The 23,143-nt window shown below is 35.5% G+C and overlaps 1 protein-coding gene across 1 annotated transcript; it reads left to right on the forward strand.

Annotated features, from left to right (window-relative positions):
- LOC129255357 (deoxyribonuclease-1-like) lies at positions 1–16,365 on the forward strand. The gene is made up of 6 exons (XM_054893718.2): positions 1–94; positions 1,171–1,326; positions 6,359–6,453; positions 7,890–7,973; positions 8,493–8,596; positions 14,540–16,365. The coding sequence occupies exons 1-6, from the start codon at positions 20–22 to the stop codon at positions 14,662–14,664; spliced, it is 639 nt and encodes a 212-aa protein (XP_054749693.1). The 5' UTR covers positions 1–19; the 3' UTR covers positions 14,665–16,365.
- The last annotated feature ends 6,778 nt before the right edge of the window (positions 16,366–23,143 follow it).

Genomic DNA, 23,143 nt, shown 5'->3' on the forward strand with positions numbered 1-23,143 from the left:
TGTGATAGCTGGTGCTGGTATGGAATCTTCTGTTCTCCCATGTTCTGCTTCAATCTTCAGATTCGATGTTGAATATAATCTGACACAAGAACAGGTACATCAAACATCCCTTTTGCGAATATTTGAAGTCTTATTTTAACTAATGTAAGAACTTGTCACTCAGCAACCCGATATCCATTCATTGTATTTCGATGATTGGAAATCTATGACTAAAGCTTGACTTTTTTCATTTTCATGAGTTTATTAGAGTGTAAGATATTAGAGCTCTACATATTCTTGTATTGGAGTGGATAGGATTTTAAAATTGTAAGCTGTAAGACAAGATGGATCCCATGTAAAAAATGAATCTATAATATATTTCTGTATAGTTTTCCAAGAAGTCATGTAAATCATTTACTGTGAAGTGCTATTTATTTTTAAATCTATTTTTATTCCTCTACCCTTCATGGATATTTGCCACAGATATTGTGTTTTCAGGTCGTCAGTCCACCTTTGTTTTTTTCTTCTTGCGATAACTAAAGAGGCATTTGATTGATCAACTCCTAACTTGTTTCAAGTATGCATATAGGATTCATCTGATTGGTTCTGGGGTCAAATGTCTTAGAGGAGCATTACACACATTGGAATATCTCAATCTCATAATTGCTAGAGAATTATGTTGGGGATCCATTTCAAACTTTAATAGCTCTTGTATTCATATGCTAGTAAAGATAAGATCTGATTAGATTTGGGGGTTAAGATTGCAAAGGTTAAAGGTCACAGAGGTCATTCCTTCAAAATTGTAGAAGTTAGCTGTGTGTTGTATTTTAGATCTGGCAATGGTGGAGGCAGAAATTTCATCTGCATTCAGTTAACCCCTCTTGTAACAATATAGATTACATTTGATCGACAGAATATCTCTTAAAAAGTAACTGGTTCTCATGTGTTTTTTTTTTCATTTTGAAGTGAATGTTGTTGGTCCTTGTGTTGAAATGTAGAAATTATACTACTCCACACTAAGTGCTAGCAGATATCACAAGTGTTAAGTGTCACTACTTATAGAATGAAAAAAAAACTGAAAAACATTAGTCAGACAGAATGAAACTGAAAGCTTCTTAAGGAGCCTCTGTATAACTTCATAAAATCATTTTGTCACTTTAAAGTATCTGTGATATATGTTTTTTTATACAGGTTGAGATCGTTTGTGATCACTATCCTATTGAGGTTTCTATATTACCATCCCAGTTTAAGTATAGTGATCCTTCATTGAGCATTGCAGCCTTCAATATTCAAATCTTTGGAGTAACTAAATCTGGTAAAGACAATGTCATGGATATTTTAGCCAAGGTAAGTTCCTTTGATACCATTGTATAAGCCAACTTAAATGATCCCTGATATCTGTGACAGTGGTTTGGTTTGCTTTACTTTGAATGTAGTTGTTGTTGTTGATTTTTCTCTCGGGGGGGGGGGGCCACTTACATGTACATTGGCAAGTGGATCCCATGCGGGACCAAAAAAACACATAAAAAGGATCTCTTTTTCAAGATAGGGCACATTAAGTACGTAACGTAATAAGGGTGTCAAAAACACTAAAATGATGAAAAAGGGGTATCTATTTACGCTAGGAAAGCTACGTGTTTAGGGTCAAATTTGCGAGGGTTGTAAAAAAATTAAGACTAAAATGTTTTATAAAGGATGTACTTTTTGCCCCGATAGTCAACAGGAGGTGGGGCTGTACTAAACCCAATGAAGTAGGTTAAGGTAAAACCAACGACCAATGTCCGTGACATAACAATAAAAATATCGCTGTACTTGTTTAGGGAGTCAATTCAGGGAATACTTGGCAAGAGTATCGTTTGGTTGCCAATACTTGTTAAGTGTAGGGTTTCACACGCCAATACTTGTTAAGAGGTGCATTTTCAGAATATGGAAAATACGTGTTTAGGGTGCTTTTCGAGACCCCATGGTATCCACTCGTCAATGGAAGTGCCCCCCCCCAGGATTTTTCTATTGATATACAGGTGTTTTTACAATAGCAACTACCAAAGGCATATCTGATCATTTACAAAGGGACAGATTCCCTCTTCTTGGTTTGTGTTGGCCGATGTCCTGTATCAGAATATGCCCTTCCAGGGTTCCCAGCCCATCAGGGAAAATCATTTTATTTTTTTCAGTCAGGGAAAAATCAGGGAATTTGATAAAAAATACCTCAAATCAGGGGAAAATGCCTCAAATGAGGGAACAAATGAGGAAAAACTCAGGGAATTTTGTTCATCCCAAAAGTTTAAAGCATGGTAGTCAGTCAGTTATATTTTGTTGCATATCAAAACAACATCAATTGAACGACTGGTTATGGTGGTACTAATTATTTTTACATTATTGTTTTTATACAGAAAATACATGTAATTCACTGTAACAACGTAGAAAACATGCGAAACTTGAAATGAGTTTAAATTATTATCAGGGAATTTTTAAACTTCATCAGGGAAAAATCAGGGAATTTTTTTATTTTGAAAGCTGGGAACCCTGCTTTCAATCAACATGCTTCAGATTTGGAGCAGCAAATTTCAGAAGCAGACAATTTTATGAAAGAAAATATGTTATTTTTGGATACGCAAACTTCCACACACGTAATGACCTCAATAACATTGAAAGAAAGATACACGATCTCTACATACTATGTGCTTTGTATCTTTGAAATATTAGGTGGAAACTTTGAAACAAAGGGATTATAAACAATTAAACTATGCATTCATTATCTCAAATAAAACCATCGAGCTAAGGAAACAAAAGGTAAACTACAACTGCACATTGACTTTCCATGATTTAAGTTATATATCTTCTGCGCATACAGTTTGTGCAATATTAACCACTTGGCTGTGGGCCATGTAATATTACGTGCTTACAACACTGTCCGATTTAAGTGTCAGCATCGCGCTGTAATACCCCTATGGTGGAAATAGCACAGGACTATCAAAACTGCGGATTTGGACAACAGATCTCGGGACTTCCCCTGTGATTTATAGAAGCTCAAAGCCACTTGCTGTGTAGTGAAATTTGAGTGTGTATTAAATTGGCTCAGCACAGAGGGGTTGTATACACATAATGGCAGTCAGCAGTCAAGTGGTTAATGTGTGATCATGAACTGCTTCTTTCAACTCATTGCCAAACTGATGGCGGAACACAATAGGATCAAAGTAGACGACTATGAAGAGAATGTCATTCAGAGTGCAATGACAGTCACATGTAGTGAATTACTTGATGAGTGTCCATCTCTATATTAGGTCCATAGTTTATACAGTGCGTCCCACAAAAAACGAAACCGAGATTTATCGATGATTTATCATAACTTAATCACAAATACAATAGACAAATTACCTACCATTGTAAAGCTTAGAATCTCCTCTTTCATCTGAAATTACTTAGATTATTTCTCATTCATGCATGAGTGAGCAAAAACAATTTCAAGAGGGGATACCAAAAAGTCATTTGGCGGGCTGTATCTGGGTTTCAAAAAGAAAACCACATTTTCAAAATGTTCAATATCTGCTCTTTAATTTGATACCTCAATTACAGAAAATGGTCAAGAAATAACAAAGTTCTGGTTATTTGAAATAAGGCTTGAATTTCAATAATTTCATAAAATTAAGAGGTTCTACAGGCTAGCGTTCAAAGTCACTTGACACTCCGTTTTGTTGACGATCAGTCATGCATTAAGTCTTTTGTTAACCATGCGATAGCTTCTGTGGGAAACCGGTGAAAACACGTTTGTTTAATGAAATTATGGAAATACAAGCATTGTTTCGAGGGATCATAACTTTTTTACTTCTTGACCATTTTTTGTGATTAAGGTATCAAATAAAAGAGCAGATATTGAACTTTTTAGGCATGTGATTTTCTTTTTGAAATTCAGATACCCCCCTCCAAATGAGTTTTTTGGTATCCTTTCTTCAAATTGTTTTTGCTCACTCTTGCGTGAATGGGGAATAATCTAAGTAATATCAGATGAAAGAGGAGATTCTAAGCTTTATATTGGTAGGTCAATTGTCTATTGTATTTGTGATTAAGTTATGATAAATCGTCACTTCATCTCGGTTTCATTTTTTCTGGGACGCACTGTATAACGGATCTGCAGTTTATATTTATAGTGGGATGTTTGTTTGAATCCTTCCAAATCTACATGTATTAACATAGAAGAATTCCCACCAATACCTGCTTTCTATTATGACATCACAGGTGTATCTACTTTGTAGTTTGCTCGTGTAAATATACGCCAGCACCAATAGCCTTTTCTTTGAAAGAGTGCATATTTCAGTTTTTATGCGCTATGGGTAGGATGATTCACCCAAAATGCATAGTGCCGCACAAAAAATGCACTGGTGGGAGGTTTTGTCGAATTAAAGCTTGAACACATAACTTGTATACACACTCACTATTGGCTACATCCTCAAAACCTGTTTTTCATAAAGTAAAATAAGAAAAAGGAAAGTGGGGAAATTACATCATCAGCCCACCTATTGCATATTCATGACAGTGCGCATATAACTGTTTTCACAAAACATTGCTAAATATCAAAATTCAATAACTTGGTTCTCTCATCAGATTTTGATCATATTTGGTTGGTCGTGGTCTAGAGGTTAAAACTCTCGTCTTTCAATCTGAGGGACGTGGGTTCGATTCCCGACCATGGCGTGTTTTCCTTCAGCAAGAAATTTACTCACATTGTGCTGCATTCAACCCAGTTGAGGAGAATGGGTACCTGGCAGGAAGAAATTCCGCAAATGCCAGAGTGCCTGTTGGCAGCACGGCTACAGCCAGGGTACTACTAATAATATTATTGTAATGCGCATTTGAGTATATACATACAGAAATTGCGCAATATAAATGTACAATTATTTTTATATTTATTCAGTATTTTGCTGAATGAATTATACTCTAATTATCTAGATACAATTACTTTTAGCCCAGAGTGCCCCTTTAAGAATATAAATTATGTACAATTGGAATAATGAAATGGAATGTTGAATATACTTTAATTATTTTCCTCTTATGAATATTCATGAGTATTCTAGATAAACGATTGGTCAATTCGTGATCATGTGACAAAGTATAATTTCAACAGGGAAAACATTGCTGCGAATAGCTCCTTTTTTTCTTCCAGCTCTGTATATTTTTCGATATACTTTCATTGGGAGAATTGTGCATGCTCATGCTCAATATTTTCTCTCAACGTTGAACTGTGCATGCTCCCTGACTTGACCAGATCATCAATCCAGATCTCGCTCAAATTATTTACTGACAATCTGAAAAGTCGAGTCTAGATAATCATGCAGGCAATATAATTCCACTCATACAGGGCACCTAAATTGACAGTGGATTAGCATACTAATAAGGTGAGTTAAGGTCTGATTCGAGAGTCTTAAACGTACATGTAAGTTAGCCTGCGCGCTTATAATATTATCTTGAGACTGAGTGCAACTGCAGCGGGGCAGCACAACGTACCTCTCACGGGACCTCTCATTAACTGCAGTCGGGTAGAAGCCGCGCGCAGCCTACCCAGGGACTGGCTAACAGCTCGACAGGCCTAAGACTAGTTAGGACTAGGTCTAGTTTGGTTGCAAATCAGCAAGGACTAGGTGTGCAAAATAAAGAGGGATATAAAACAAATATATCAGGCGTTTCTTTCGAAAGCATAGTGGGAATATTAATCCTTGGTTGGACTGGCAATGTAATTTTTTTTCCCTCGGGGCTTCACCCCTCTGGAAAAAAAAGTGATTGCCAGCCCAACCTCAGATAAGTAATGTACAAATATACCAGGCTTTGAGTAAGTAAAATGGGAATTATTTGTCCGAGGTTCCACTGGTATTACTATTTGTCATGAAGGGAAAAATAGTAATTTTGACAGTACAACCGATGATGAATAATTCCCTCTATACTTTCAAAATAAAGGCATGGTATATTTTTTATATCCTACATTTAATAAGTTGGAACAACAGATCTTCATAATCTAGTTCTTGTACATGTAGATCTTCTTTTTTTTATCTGAACCAAAATATAGATAACGCGCTGTGCTGACTAAATACTTTTCCTGAAGCTACGTGCTCAGCAGAACGCACATTTGTGCCAGTGCCCGACAGATTGCGCGATCTGTGTCACGTAATAGTAATTTTTCTTCAGTGAGTGTTTCATTTTCAACATCGCAAAATAGTGAGAATATGTTTGGTCACATGATCCTATGTAAACATCATTCATGATATAATTTATGTAGGATATAATTCCCACTATACTTTCTCAAAGCCTGATATATTTGTATATTATTATTTCACAATTCGTACTTCAATCCTTCATTTACATATATATCTCTTTCTCTCCTTGGTAGATTTTGAATCGTTATGACCTGATCTTGATCCAGGAGATACGTGATTCAAGGACAAATGAACCAGCAGTAAAAGAGCTTCAAGATTTGGTCAACAGGTTTGTATTAAATACTTTATCATGTCTTTTTTCTCACCTTCATAGCAGAGTGAGACTATAGGCGCTGCTTTTCCGATGGCGGCGTCAACATCAAATCTTAACCAAAGGTTAAGTTTTTGAAATGACAGCATAAAATATATGGACTTAGTTCATGAAACTCAGGCCATATGGTTAATCAAGTATTACTGAACATCTTGCCTGAGTTTCAGGTCACATAACCAAGGTCAAAGGTCATTTAGGGTCAATGAACTTAGACCATGTTGGGGAATCAACATCAAAATCTTAACCTAAGGTTAAGGTTTTAAAATGACAGTATAAACTAAAAAATATATGGACCTAGTTCATGAAACTAGGGTCAATGAACTTTGGCCAAATTGGGGTATTTGTTGAATTACCATCATAACTGAAAGTTTATAGATCTGATTCATGAAACTTGGACATAAGAGTAATCAAGTTTCACTGAACGTCCTGTGCCTAGTCCTGGTCTAGTACATAAATCTTGGACTTAAGAGTAATCAAGTATCACTGAACATCCTGTGCGAGTTTCAGGTCACATGACAAGGTCAATGAACTTTGGCCATGTTAGGGGTATCTGTTGAATTACCATCATAACTTTAAAAGTTTATGGATCTGATTCATGAAACTTGGACATAGGAGTAATCAATTATCACTGAACATCCTGTGCGAGTTTCTAGTCAGATGACTAAGGTCGATAAACTTTAGCCATGTTGGGGATATTTGTTGAATTACCATCATAACTCTGTAAGTGTATTGGTCTAGTTCATAAAACTTGGACATAAGAGTAATCAAGTATAACTGAATATCTCATGCGAGTTTCAGGTCACATGACCAAAGTCAAAGGTCTTTTAAGGTCATTGAACTTTGGCCATTTTGGAGGTAATTATTAGAAAGCTGTCATAACTTTCAAAGTTTATAGATATAGTTTATAAAATGTGGATATAGGGGTAATCAAGTATCACTGACAAGTCTTACATGTAGGTCGCATGATCAAGGTCAAATGTCATTTATTGTCAATGAACGTAGTATTGTCTCATTATATGAATGGTGTTTTTTGTGAATAATTATTTCATAGTAGTTTTAAAAGTCAGCACTGCTGCTATATTGAATCGCGGGATGCAGGTGAGACTGCCAGAGGTGCTCCACTTGTTAACATGTTCTGTCAAAGTATTTGTCAAGGACCTTGTGATATTCAAATTATTTTCCAGTTATTTATAATAATGATGATAATACATTTCAATATGTAGCAACTTTTCATGAGGTACAATGGGGTCTATAAAAATTGTGAACTTTAAATGGAAACAATACACAAATTTAATAATACATGATATTTATTGATGATATGATTATGTATGAAGTCGTATGTGACATAATGTTCACTTTATAATGTTCAGTTTTCTGTGTTTTTTTGTTTCTAGAAACAATGAAGATCCATTCCTGTATGTGATCAGTGAGCGACTTGGAAGATCAAGCAGTAAAGAGCAGTATGCATACTTTTACAGGTATTATTATATTGACATAAATAAAAGCTATATTTTGATATTATGAATTGAATAGATAGATTAAGATAAGCCAATTAAAAATTGAAGCCAGTGAAAGGAACAACAAAGAAACCTAAAAATGTTTACTGAATTACAATGTTAAGAGGCATTTGCAAGCTCTGTGTACATGAAAGCAAAATAAAGACAAAGTGGATCTTACTTCATATTCATGGTAAAAAAAAATCATGTTGACAATCATTAACATACCCAAATCCTTGGATTGGATTGAATTAATATTATACAAATAGGAATTGTACGATGTTTGTCAGGGTAAAATGCATATTTGATATTTAAGACTTTCTTGTTCTGTGAAAATTGTGAAATGTTCTTATTATTCCATTACTATGGTTAGATACTTAATATCTATATGTATACACATATCCATCTATTCATTGTATCATTGATCAATTAGAGATTATAATCCATTAATTTGATCACACAATATTTTGCATAATTTAATGATGTCTTTGTATTAAACAGACCAAGTAAGCTGGAGCTTGTTACAAGTTATGTGTTTGAAGAAACACAAGGAGATGTATTTCAGAGGGAACCCTATATTGCTTACTTCAAATCACCAACAACTTGTAAGTTTCATAGCATAGGCCTACTGGTCATTTTAATTACAATATACCATAAAATTCAAAAAATTATATATTTCGGAATTTAAAGTGGGTTTAACTCACTCCAGCTTGTTCTTTATTATTTTAACCATTTCTTATACGCCCGTCCTAGACGGGACGTGTTATGGTATCACGCTCGGTGTCCGTCCATCCGTCCGTCCGTTAACTTTTCCTTGTAAACGCGATAACTTCAGTTTGACTTAACCATGGCTCATATAATTTAGTGTGTATGATACTAGCATGGATCCCAGGAAGCCTATTGATTTTGAGGTCAAAGGTTAAGGTCACACTGACATGTTTTCATCTTGCCCTTCTGAAGTCCTTGTAAATGCGATAACTTCAGTTTAACTTAACCTAGGCTCATATAATTCAGTGTGTATGATACTAGCATGGATCCCAGGGAGCCTATCGATTTTGAGGTCAAAAGGTCAAGGTCACAGTGGCATATTTTCATCTTACCCTTCTGCAGCCCTTGTAACCATAACTTCAGTTTAAGTTAACTTAGTCTCATATAATTTGGTGTGTATGATACTAGCATGAATCCCAGGAAGCCTATTGATTTTGAGGTTGAAAGGTCAAGGTCACACTGGCATATTTTCATCTTACCCTTCTGAAGTCCTTGTAAACGTGATAACTTCAGTTTATTTTAACCTAGGCTCATATTATTCGGTGTGTATGATACTAACATGGATCCCAGGAAGCCTATTGATTTTTTGGTCAAAAGGCCAAAGGTCAAGGTTACACTGACCTGTTTTCCTCTTACTCTTCTGAAGTCTTTGTAAACAAAATAACTTCAGTTTAACTTAATCTAGGCTCATATAATTTGGTGTGTATGATACTAGCATGGAACCCAGGAAGCCTATAGATTTTGAGGTCAAAAGGTCAAAGGTTAAGGTCACACTGACATGTTTTCATCTTACCCTTCTGAAGTCCTTGTAAATGCGGTAACTTTAGTTTAACTTAAACTATGCTCATATAATTTGGTGTGTATGATACTAGCTTGGATCCCAGGGAGCCTATTGATTTTGAGGTCCAAAGGTCAAGGTCACATTGACTTATTTTCATCTTACCCTTCTGAAGTCCTTGTAAACGCAATAACATTAGTTTAACTTAACCTACATGTATGCTCATACAATTTTGTGTGTATGATAATAGCATAGATTCCAGGAATTCTATTGATTTTGAGGTCAGAAGGTCAAAGGTGTAGTCGCCAACTTTTCTTGCTTGACCAATAAAATCAATTTTCCGCGTTGCAGGCGGGCGTACTTGCCTTAGCGACACTCTTGTTTTTGTCTCAGAGTGAGACTATAGGCGCTGCTTTTCCGACGGCAGCGTCAACACCAAATCTTAACCTAAGGTTAAGTTTTTTGAAATGACAGCATAACTTAGAAAATATATAGACCAACGAACGTAGAGGGCAGCAACACACAAGCGTGTTGCTATTAGGAAGGTCCACTCGATACGCGCATACAAATGAAGTGCGCGAACAATTTGGTAGTCATGCCAACGAAACCATGATCCGATACAATACACTCACGGAGTGACAGCAAAATAGAGGTAAACTGATAGATTATGACAAAAGTAGATTAAAATAATAAAAACAAAAAATATACAAAACATTCATTAATAATATACTACATTTAAAAAATAATATATCACTAAATTATTGTCACAATTTTTTGTACATCTTCAGTAAAACAGGATTAAATTCTGTCATAAATAAACCAGTCTGCTAATTTCATCCGGATTTAGTCAAGCTCATTTTGTGACCACCGAAATCCTCTCAGAGCACTTTTTTAGTAAATTGTAGAGTTGATTTATTTTCATTTCCTCTTTATCATTATTTTTGCTTGAAAAGTTTTTACATCACATATCATGCTTAAAAATATGAAATACTTTTTACTGTATTTTTTATAAAATATTACATGGTGGTGACAACGGTTTTAAGACTTTGCATATCATTATGATATCAAGTATACGCGAGGTTGATACATCTTCATCTAAATTTCGCTGCACCATATAATACCCTACACAATCCAGCACCGCCTGAGTATACAAGCGCCATCGCTGGCTTGACCGCGCCGGCGCCCCGGGCCGGTCGGTGCTGAGGTAGGATACGGTTGGCTGCATGCAAATGCTGACACAAATTTTTGTAAAATTATGGTATGAAAATAGTAAATGTGACATAGACCTTCGCCCATTGATAGTTCTCAAGTCAAGACCCGTCGGAATATACATAGCTCGATACTGAACCAGATAATTTCTGTCTAATATTAGGTCTAACGTTAGACTAGGACTTGGCTTTGCTAGTTTAGTGGCCGCGTATTCGATCCTGCCTGATGGATTGCAAAATGAGGGGTTGGATTTCTAGATATAGCATGATTATTTTAGATTTTCAGACTACAATCTACACAGTAAGTGAAAATTAAAATTCTAACCTTGAATATTTATCGTTCCTCATCCTCCATAGTGCCACATCAATGACAGACCAAGTCTATATCCTTCAAGTCCATATCTAGCTAAAGTCGAGTCGCGTCGACCAGCGTCGGCCAGCATATCATTCGCGTAGCGCAGTACGCGCACCGAGGTACAGGTGACCGGGGAAGTTTCGGCGCGGCCAGACCAGAACATCACGGTCTTGGCTCTGGCATTAGCTTGTGTAGATTTGGTAGGGGCAGCGAAATTAAGCAGAAGAACGGTAACACAAATGTCATCAGTTTATGTATTTTTATTGCTATGTAAACTACAAGAATCATGCTTACCTTTTGCCTTACAATTCTTTAAAAATGCCATTATATAAAAATTATATTATTTAACATATTTTCTTGGAGGTTTCATTATCAATAAAAAATAGTAAAATTGAACAAACGAAAAAAAATCAACTCTACAATCTTCCAAAAAAGTGCTCTGGGAGAAAATGGTCACAATATCTGAGCGAAGTGGACCTTCCTAAAAGCAATACTGCAAAGTGTTGCTGCCCTCTACGTTCGTTGATATAGACCTAGTTTATGAAACTTGGACATAAGGTTAATCAAGTATTACTTAACATCCTGCTTGAGTTTCAAGTCACATGACCGAGGTCAAAGGTCATTTAGGGTCAATGAAGTTTGGTAAAATTGGGGTATTTGTTGAATTACCATCATAGCTTTGAAAGTTTATTGGTCTAGTTCATAAAACTTGGACATAAGAGTAATCAAGTAGCACTGAACATCCTGTGCGAATTTCAGGTCATATGACAAAGGTCAATGAACTTTGGCCATAATGGGGTATCTGTTGAATTACCATCATAACTTTGAATGTTTATGGATCTGATTCATGAAACTTTGACATAATAGTAATCAAGTATCACTGAACATCCTGTGCAAGTTTCAGGTCACATGATTAAGGTCAAAGGTCATTTAGGGTCAATGAACTTTGGCCAAATTGGGGGTATTTGTTGAATTACCATCTAACTTTGAAATTTTATGGATCTGATTCATGAAACTTGGCCATAAGAGAAATCAAGTATCTTTGAACAGCCCGTTTGAGTTTCAGGTCACATGACCAAGGTCAAAGGTCAATGAAGTTTGGTCAGGTTGGGCATATTTGTTGAATTACCATCATATGTCTGTAAGTGTATTGGTCTAGTTCATAAAACGTGGACATAAGAGTAACCAAGTATCACTGAACATCTTGTGCGAGTTTCTGGTCACATGACTAAGGTCAAAGGTCAATGGACTTTGGCCATGTTGGGGGTACTTGCAAAACTTGTAAATCAGTGGTCATTAAACATTGATAACAATTTAATTTCTGGAGTTGCGTTCATAGATCTTTGGAAGGCCTTTGATACCGTGGACCATTAGCTGCTTTTAAAGAAATTAGCTTGCATTGGTTGTAGTAATAGGACTATCACTTGGTTCAAATCATATTTATTTGATCGACAACAAGTGACACAATTCAAAGGAGCCAAATCGCACCCTTCAATCGTAAAATTTTGGCATGCCACAAGGGTCAATTCTAGGTCCCCTTTTATTTTCAATATATGTTAATAGTTTACCTGAATGTATTCATGAAGGTATCATAGATATGTACGCTGACGACACGACACTTACCGTCAGTGCGAATGATGCGACAGTTTTGGTAGAAAAATTAACTGTTGCATTAAACAAGGTCATGGCATGGATTAAAGATAATCAGCTCGTCCTCAACACTGAAAAAACTTGTGTCTTGATAATAGGTTCTCCTGCTAATCTCAGGAAAATAGATTCTTTCACGATTTCGTTAAACGGTGATTTGACAAATAGAGTTCAATTCACCAAATGCTTAGGAGTTTTGATAGATGAAGAACTGAAATGGTCAAAACAAATTGAAAATGTATGTAAACTTACGCGTTTTGATGATATATAAATGTGTTCATAATTTAGCACCTTCTTACCTTCAGGTAAACTTAACCAATCCAAATGATGTACATGAACATACCAGACAGAGACAGTGGATATTTACGCGTGCCTTAGTTTCGCACTGATTGTTATAAGTGTAGTCCAATTGTATATTCAATATTTGAATGGAATAAGCTTGATAATTCAATTAGAACAGCTCCTTCTGTCATTTCATTTAAGAGAATGTTGAGAAGAACTTGTAATTTTTAATTACCTTGCGGAACATGCACTGTTGTGCATATTTTGTGTTAGCATGACCTTGATGATTTGGTGTATATTATCAGTATTTTCAAGATGACGTTCTTAGTTAATTTGATTTATTGATATTTGATTATACGTCAAACGAGTGCCCGTCTGCGTTTTGTTTGCTGCTAAGTTTGTTAATGTTTCGTTTTACTTTCAAATCCTAATGTGAATCTTAATGCCGTAACATTGTGTACATACGTTATGCATTTTGTAAATATGTTTATTGTTATTCAGGGCCCCATGGAAGACCACTACTTTTTGGTGAATGGGCTACCCTGTCAAAATATCAGAAATAAATAAATAAATAAATAAATAAAAATGTCAATGAACGTAGTATTGTATATTTATATGAATGGTGTTTTTTGTGAATAATTATTTTATAGTAGTTTTTAAAGTCAGCACTGCTGCTATATTGAATCGCGTGATGCAGGTGAGACAGCCAGAGGCATTCCACTTGTTCATATTTGTTATTCATGTCTTATTCTTAACCCCTTTTTATGTGGCTTCAAACATGAAACAGATTCTTTATACTAAAATATTACATTTTATTATAAATCTGAAATATCTGTTACCTATTGTCAAATAGGCAAGTGACACCTTTTTGTTTAATGTCTTTTATGTTGAAATCTTTTCATTTTCAATTGTAGGTTCATAGACATGAAATATGTAGATTTCATTGAATTAAATTGTCCAGGAAGATTGTATTTACCCAACCAAAATGAGATCATAAGTGTCCTAATTTCAGCTGTCTTAAATGAAATAGCAAAATTGATATTGCCTCAGTCTGTGCTATTGTCTGGCCATATAATATTCATATTTTCATTTTAATGTCATTTATTATGTATTATAGTATTTTGTTGTATTGTGTGTTGCCATGTTGGAAATTTACATATATTTGATGGGGTTTATAATAGGTGGTATTCATACAAAACCACTTAACTATTATGGTATAATATTGTCCATTTATACTTAGCACAAGATCTATGGGTGAACAGACCTTATAGTCTACTATGTTTTATGCTGTATAATTTTCACAAGTTATATTGATTTTCATTTCATTCATTAAATCATTGGTCTTTCTCTTTGTTGTAAATATACATAGATTTGAAAGAGTTTATAGTAGGTGGTCTAGTGCAGCATCTTTGAGTATAAGAACTTGTATACAGCACTTTACAATGTATGATATTACAATAACTTTTGTTATTCATTCATGCATTATGTTTTTCTCTCTGTTTTTCTCTAGATGTGAAGGAGTTTATAATAGGTGGTATTCATACACAACCAGATGAAGCAGTTGCAGAGATAGACAACCTTGTTGATGTTTACAGTGCCATCCAAGAGAAGTATGAAGTTGAGGTAAAAATTTAAGGATGTAGCCAAGAGCGAACATGCATGCAAGTCATTTGTGTATGCTTTATAACTGAAAGTAACCATCATGCAATTTTTTCAATAAAGAAAAGAGCTTTAAGGGGAATCACTTCACCCCTATAGCATGTAAAGAAATGAGATACCATAGAATATATTTTCTTTCCAAGATAGGCCTATAGCTAGGACTCTGATAATATGCTCCTAGTTCTGAGCTTAACTCTAGCCTGATATCATGATGTAAAGCAAACTGTGTCTGTGTAATCTGGGGAAATTTCAGAGTGATTTTTATTGTACCAATAATGCACAGTTGTGACTGTGTTAGTGGCAATGCAACGCACTTGACAGTAATTACATCGTGAATATCCAAGATGCCTGCATCGCAAATAGCATATCAAATTTAAATATTTGCATTATTTTTTTTATAAAACGGGTCATCGGTATGAATTTGTAGTAAAACTTTCATTTAAAAACAACTCAAAATTTCCTTGTATCCTTGTTTCCTTGTTTGACCCCCCCAGACATATTTTGTTGCTACGCTGCCGCACAATTTTTGTCTAGCCTGCATAGCAGAGTGAGACTATAGGCGCCGCTTTTTCACTTTTGACGACATCAAATCTTAACCAAAGGTTAAGTTTTTGAAATGACAGCATAACTTAGAAAGTATATGGACCTAGTTCATGAAACTTGGACATAAGATTAATCAAGTATTACTGAATATCCTGTCTGCGTTTCAGGTCACCTGACCAAGGTCAGAGGTCATTTAGGGTCAATTAACTTGGACCATGTTTGGGGAATCAATATCAAAATCTTAACCAAGGTTAAGTTTTTGAAATGTTGTCATAACTTCAAAATTATTTGGACCTAGTTCATAAAACTTAGACATAAGGGTAATGGTGTATCACTGAAGATCCTGCCTGAGTTTCAGGTCACATGATTAAGGTCAAAGGTCACCTAGGGTCAACAAACTTTGGCCATGTTGGGGTTATTTAAGGTTTTGTCATCATAAATTTAAAATTTTATTGATCTAGTTCATGAAACTTGGACATAAGAGCAACCATGTATCCCTGAATATCATGTGCGAGTTTCAGTTCACATGAACAAGGTATAAGGTCATTTAGGGTCAACAAACTTTGGTAATGTTGGGGGTATTTGTGGAACTGTCATCATAACTTTAAAAGTTTATGGATCTAGTTCATGAAACTTGGACATAAGTGCAGCAATGTATCCCTGAATACCCTCTGCACGTTTTAGGAACATGGCCAAAATCAAAGGTCATTTAAACGTCAATGAACTCTGGCTGTGTTTATGGATCTAGCTCATGAAACATCGACATAAGGGTAATCAAGTATGAATGATTGTTTTGCGCATGTCTTAGGTCACTAGGCCCGTTTTGAAAGTTTATATTTGATGCACATGTACACAGCTTGTTTTTTGGTCGTGTACACGTTGTAAGCACTGAGAGCCAGTTATGTTACGTGATATGATAACTTGCATTTGGCCTAAGTTTTATTTTATTTTGTAAACAGCTTTAATTCGATCAAACATCGATGCATCGAAATTTGAAGGCGGGAAAATCAAGTCAATTTTTATGCTCTGTCATGACCGCGCAGAAAAGCGCTGAGGCTGGGGTAAGCGTTGCACAAGTGGCTGGATGCAGAGCAATAAGGATTGTCTGTATTTTCCATGATCACAAAACTAACCAAAAAAAAGAAGGTATCCAAACAGGATTCTTCACAAAATATCTAAAACAATGATATTTGCAGATGACAACATATACGGCATTTGACATAAAATAATATGGAAGACAGAATCACGCACAGTCGATCTGAACAATTCTCGGTCAAACTCACAGTCAGTCACCATCACAGTCCATACTCGCACACACACAACAGCCCCTTACTACACTCACCTCCCGAAACGACATGCATGCTTGCCGCCCAACGAGTGCTATATCGCTAGCAGAGACCAACTTGCCTGAGGTGTACATGTAGTTGGATCCAAAATGAGCTCCAAATTGAGGGGAATAAATATCATACGTAATTTCCCAGGATGGTCATTTGAATTGGTATTTTATGCTGATATAACGATTGTGAGAAAAGTTTGTGGAATATGAGTTATGACAATATTTGAGAATTAATCCTGGTAATGATTTTTGGGATGATCCATTTTTAGACACACTAGGACAATTGCAGAGCACTGACTCTATCGAAATAAATACAAATGTCTAAAATTGAGCTCTAAATATATATGAACGATTATTGGATGTAAAATATTAAATTATTATGATTTAATAACATTCTATGGCCATACTAAAAATGTTGGTAATACCATCTCTATAGTACATCTCCGAGATAAAGAAGCACATTGCGCATGCGCGATTGATGACATAATTTTCCATTCATGAATTCTAATGCGGAGTTGGGCACAAACAAGCTTCAAATTGATGGAAATAAATATCAAACATAATTTTCTCTGCTTTGTCATGTAAAATTGTATTCTATGGTGATATTACGATCGTGAGAAGAGTTTCTGCAACGGCAATGTTTGATGATCAATCCTGACATGATATATTTTTTAGACTAGTGCACCCATCACTCGTTACGGAATTCGTGATGTCCGTCATTAAAAATGGAAACGAAATACAAGTGTTTTACATCAAGCTCTAAATTCATATTAATGATTATCATTTGCAAATTATTGTTAAAATATTACGATTAAATAATGTTCTATGGTCATGATAAGAAATATTGTTAATGAAAGCAAGATTTATATTACGTTGATCGCGTCATGATTTTCCTTTCAGATCAAATCCGATCTGGTTTGATTAAAGCACAATGCGCTTGCGCGATCGACGATAAATTTCATTCATGAATTCATCGTGCATGAATTATCTCAGCATGAACAGACGAGTGAGACTCGAACTAGGATCAAAATAAACTTCAAATTAATGGCGATTAGTCATCATAATTACACAATAGGTTTCATTTTGGGGAAATATAAATCAAGTAAGTAGTATTTAAGTACTATGAAGGCGCGGTAAAAAGCCCATAGCTTGTTTTATCAAGCGCCCCAGGCCAGCCAAAGACAGATTTCATTCATAAAAAAGTGTGAATGAGCGCTGTGGCTTCTTGCGCAAATACAGAACTTCGTATGTGGGTATGAAAGTGGAATTTTAGTGATTAAATTTGTGCAGCGTCTGAGAACTTGGAATTAATGTGAGGCTGTGATCATGGTAATAGAATTGTGTTGAATTAAATAATTGTTCACTTGTGTACAACTCCCACACAAGTTTTATGCAGATGCTACCGTGTACACGATCATGGAATTCAGTACATGTGCACTGACTTGACAGGGCTTGTACCGGAAATGGGCCTATAGGTCACTGGTCAAAGGTCATTTTGGGTCAATGGACATAATATTTTATTATCATATTTTTTTTCTTCTGTGAATAATTCATTAGCTGTTTTCAAAGGCAGTACTGCTGCTATATCGAATTGCGTAATGCAGGCAGACTGCCAGAGGCGTTCCTCTTGTTATTCAAAAACAGCTCTTTGAGTTTGACCACATACTTTACAGACAAAGATTATTTCCTGAAAATTTCATCCCAGTCCATCCTTGTGAAGGAGTTTTATATGAAGAAGACAAAATTATGTAAATATTTTGTTTTGATCAGGCACCTAATCAAAATCATATGTTACATAAATTTGTTCAATTTTCCCAATAAAACACATTTTTTATATCATTTTCATCATTACTTTTAAGGGGCAGATACATTCATGTAATCTTGTGATAAATTGGAATAGTAACAATCACTTTGCAGGATTCACCAAAAACTGAAGATAGTCTTTAAAGAAATCAAAACTTTAGAAGAAAATAAATTTCTGTGACTGAATGAGAGACGCTTGTAAATATATGTGACTCGTCACGTCAAAAGCAGACAGAACTCAATTTTTTTCAAACATGATTTTTTTTAATGATTATGATTCTCCAGTATACCCAAGCTTTAATTTGGTATATAGCACATGCTAAGGGGCATAGTATTTGCAGAGAAAATAGTCTTTAAATGTACTACTAGAGTATTTTTACGAGAAAATCGCTTCTGAAGTTTTGCCCGCTTTCAGATTTCTCATAGCCTTTTTCACATGTTTCACGCGGAAACTCATCCTTTCATTGGCTGAAAGTGCTTAGCAACCATCTATGATTTACAATAAAATTGGGTTTTCCTGAATCTTTGAGATCTCTTCTCAAAGAAAATAAGCTTTTGTAATCTTTTCAACAATTAATTATACGTTTTTTAAGAGAGAAACACAAGCTATTTTATTGGACCGTGAGGCATTTTGCGTGGCTTTTGCCGCGTCTGGTATTGTTTCTCTGTCTATTGTCAGATTGTGTATCACCGGTCTTTCAGGTGCGATTGTGTGTGGCGTGCATGTTGAATGCCGACTGAACCTTTTCTATACCAGTCACGCCTGTATCGGCCCTATACTACCATGAGTCTAATCCGGGAGTTTTTCTTCTTCTCTTTCTTCTTTTTTCTAGGTTATTATCAATTTCCTTGGCATCTTAAGAACTTTCAACACGTTTATGAGAATAGTTTTAAAACGTTAAATGCCGGGGTAAAATGAGTAAAGCGAACTGTGTTTATACCACCGTAAAAACCAACACACAGAGGCCTCAGTGTGTTGGTTTTTACGGTGGTATGAACACGCCGTCTTTGTGTATATTCCGCGTTATTTTTCTTCCATGAAGGATTTTTTCACAGACATGTTTCTTAAAATCATGCAAGAAGTCTGACATCCCCCCACCCATAGACCCCACTTTTTGTTAAGAACGTGTTACGTTTAACTTTGAGTGTTCGTTGTTCTCTTTTAAATAGATTTAAAAAACTCGCGTTCACTGCCGATCAATCTTTTTGAGGATTTGAAAATCTTTCTTTTGAAAATGTTAAAAACGCTAATGAAAATATCGTGATCATGATTAAAAGAAACTTTCTTAATTCTGCATATCCTTGATAATTTCAATGAAATTAATTAATTCTCTCATACAACCGGCGTTTTGAATACGTCTTGTCCTTTGTTATTTCGCGACCCACTACTTGAGCTTAGTATCCATCGCCCACGCCCCCGGCCGGCCCTTTCTATGCCTTTAGAATTCGCATCCCGTTTGTAAACTTTTCTTAAAACCCTTATAAAAACAAGTACTATACCGTACCATGGTATTACTATGGTACATTACTATGGTATTACTATGGTATTACTAATAATAATAATAATACGACGTTGCTTATATAGCGCATATCACTACCCATGGGCGTCTCTATGCGCTTAATAGAAAAATAGACAAAGAAGAGAGAGGATCAAAGCTATTATGTAGACTGTCTCAATCATAGAACCGCTTAAACAAATAAGTTTTAAGACGACTTTTGAATGCAGAGCATGTAGATGCCTCCTTAATGGAAGAAGGGATGGTATTCCAAAGTTTAGGGGCCGCATGACAAAATGACCTCTTCCCATAGAACTTGGTCTGAACAACTGGACACTTAAGCAGATATCTCTGTGAAGATCTCAGATTACGTGAAGGGACATATCTTATTAATTTCTCACTGAGATATTCTGGGGCCAAGGAATTAAGACATTGATAGGTAAGTAACAGTAGCTTAAAGTTTATACGTGATTTGATCGGAAGCCAGTGTAACTGTTTCAGGACAGGGGTTATGTGAGAATACTTCTTAGTTCGGGTTATCAATCTTGCAGCAGAGTTCTGTATTACTTGGAGCTTAGATAGCTGAGTATCAGCCACGTTACAAAGCAAACTATTACAATAATCTAAGTGACATGTCACGAGAGCCTGAACAAGTTTCTTTGTTGTTTTAGAGTCCAAACAAGAACGAATCTTTCCAATTTTATATAGGGCAAACGAGGCAGATTTACACTTTGCCGAGACAAATTTGTCCAATGCCATATGCTGATCAAACATAACACCCAGATTTCTGGCTGAGACACTAGGAACAATAGAAACATCATTTATCTTAATCAGGGGAAGTTGTAATCTTCTACGAAATCGAGATGTTATGTGTAAAACCTCTGTTTTCTCGTCATTTAGTTTGAGACCATTTAGAATTGACCATTGCTTTATCTCTTTTACACAACACTCTACCTGGGATATTGCCCTCTGAAAATCACATGGTTTGAAAGATACATATATCTGTGTGTCGTCAGCATAACACATCCCTGACATTTGATTGGCCTTTATTACATCTCCCAACGGAGACGAAAACATAGTAAATAACATAGGGCCGACCACCGAACCCTGGGGCACACCTATATCAGATACATGGACTGAAGACTCGTAACCATCTATAACAACTTTCTGTTGTCTGTTTTTTAGATAGGATTCAAACCAACTGTAAACAAGACCACATATTCCAAACCTGTCCTTCAGTCTTTTCAGCAACATATCATGTCTGATCGTGTCAAACGCTGAAGAGAAATCGAGTAACACCAGTATGGATTCATAGCCTTTGTCTAAGGAGAAAGTGATATCATTCGATACTTTCAATAGCGCAGTTTCGCAGCTATGAAATGGTCTATAAGCTGACTGCATGGGGGACTGCAAGTTATTATCCGAAAGATATTTCTGTATCTGATTTACAACAGCCCTTTCAATGGTCTTTCCAAGAAATGAAAGATTCGAGACTGGCCTGTAATTTTTCAATTCATCTTGATCTAAGTTTGGGGTACATTGTGGTATTTCTGTATTTTCAAATAGTACTTTCCGATTCCGTATGGTACTTCTGTGGTAGTACTATAGTACTAATGAATTTACCGTGTGTCACGGCCCTATATTGGGGTCCGGAAAGAAAAGAGAGAGGTAGACTTGTGAACGGATACTCAGTACAACAAACCCTGACATTTTGAGTAAATTTTATAAATTTTATAATATCATTTAATTAATAAGTTCTTGTTCCAATATCAATTTACAACAGTGGAAAGGAGTTATTATTAATTGCAAAAGTTTGGAAAACCTAGTCGAACACTAGTGTGCTCAAAATACATTGGAGAGTTTGAATCACATATCAATTGAAGAGGAAAAATATTCACTGACTAAATGACACACCCACACCCAATCACACACACGCATTCACACGAAACCTGATTATCAGTTCGCGGTAGGGTGGGGCCCCTTGGTTTTGAAACACGGTTCCAACTCTTGCCGGTGATGGCGCTGTCGATATTTCTGCGACAAATCGGTGAACGGTGTTGCGACGTCCCAAAACAACGACCTTGAGCTGTCCTTGATGATCAGTAATGGCTGCATAATCGTACCCGAGAGGGTGGCCGACTCCAGTCCCGACGATGGAACTCTATATTAAAACAATAATCCAAAATGTCTTTCGAGAAAAGGATTTTTGAGATTAAGAACTATATTTACCCAAACAAACATTCGCATTCATCCTCAAGCATACATGCCAATCATGTCCGTTTGGATTACATTTCCTCAATTTTCCTAACGCATTAAAGATCGAGGTAAACAAATCTTTATAAATAAATCATTTCAAAAGATTGAATTATCCTTTCATATGCTCTTTAAAACATTTCATAAGAATAACAGATTAACAATCAATGATGGAAATGATCTACAAAAGATGCTTCTATCACATTGGCTATTCATTTCTTCCATTTTTTCCATTTAGTAATTGAGTTTAATCTATAGCAATACTCAATAACTATTAATTTAAAATCAGTACTATGTTTAGCATTCAAATGCTTTCAAAAGTCGTATTTTGCCTTACAGAGAGATAAATAAATACAATCATTGCTTACCACCGCAGTGATTTTTTCAGACACACCAAAAAGGACGACTTCTCTACACGTCTCATAAGTTGATTAAAAACTTGGTAAATAATTACTGAAGATTCATTTGGTGACTAAACAACTTGAAAATACAACTCAGGAAACATAAAAATGGCGACTGGCAGGAATTAAACTCAGACGACTACATGTCTTTACTCAACGAAAGCAAAAAACGTAATGCCTGCTACTAGCCTCCCTTTCTTCTTTCTTTACCCCGATCTATCTCTTATAATAATAATTTTTTTTAAAACCCAAGCCTTTTGAAGTATTATGTTGTTTGCATTTTGTCATGAAGGCCTACTAAAGCCAGACACAGATGCTAACTCGAACATAATCGTTTTTTTTTTATTATGATTTTCTATCACAATAACGTTTTTATTAAACCACAAGCAAGATTCAGTATTGATGCCATGTTTTTTTATCAACCATCAGAGAACGTTATTATGCCTATAACAAATTAAGATTAAGCTTATTAGTCATTATTATTGAATTGATTAGAAGATATTTCATTTTAATAGCCAGTACTATTGAGATACGGATAAAAAATCAAGCTCCTAATATTTTTTTTATATTGAATTTTTTTTCTAAATATCATTCATAATCAACATTTTTACAATTATAGGCCT

Source organism: Lytechinus pictus, chromosome 3 (assembly GCF_037042905.1).
Source record: "Lytechinus pictus isolate F3 Inbred chromosome 3, Lp3.0, whole genome shotgun sequence".
NCBI classification, from domain to species: Eukaryota; Metazoa; Echinodermata; class Echinoidea; order Temnopleuroida; family Toxopneustidae; genus Lytechinus; species Lytechinus pictus.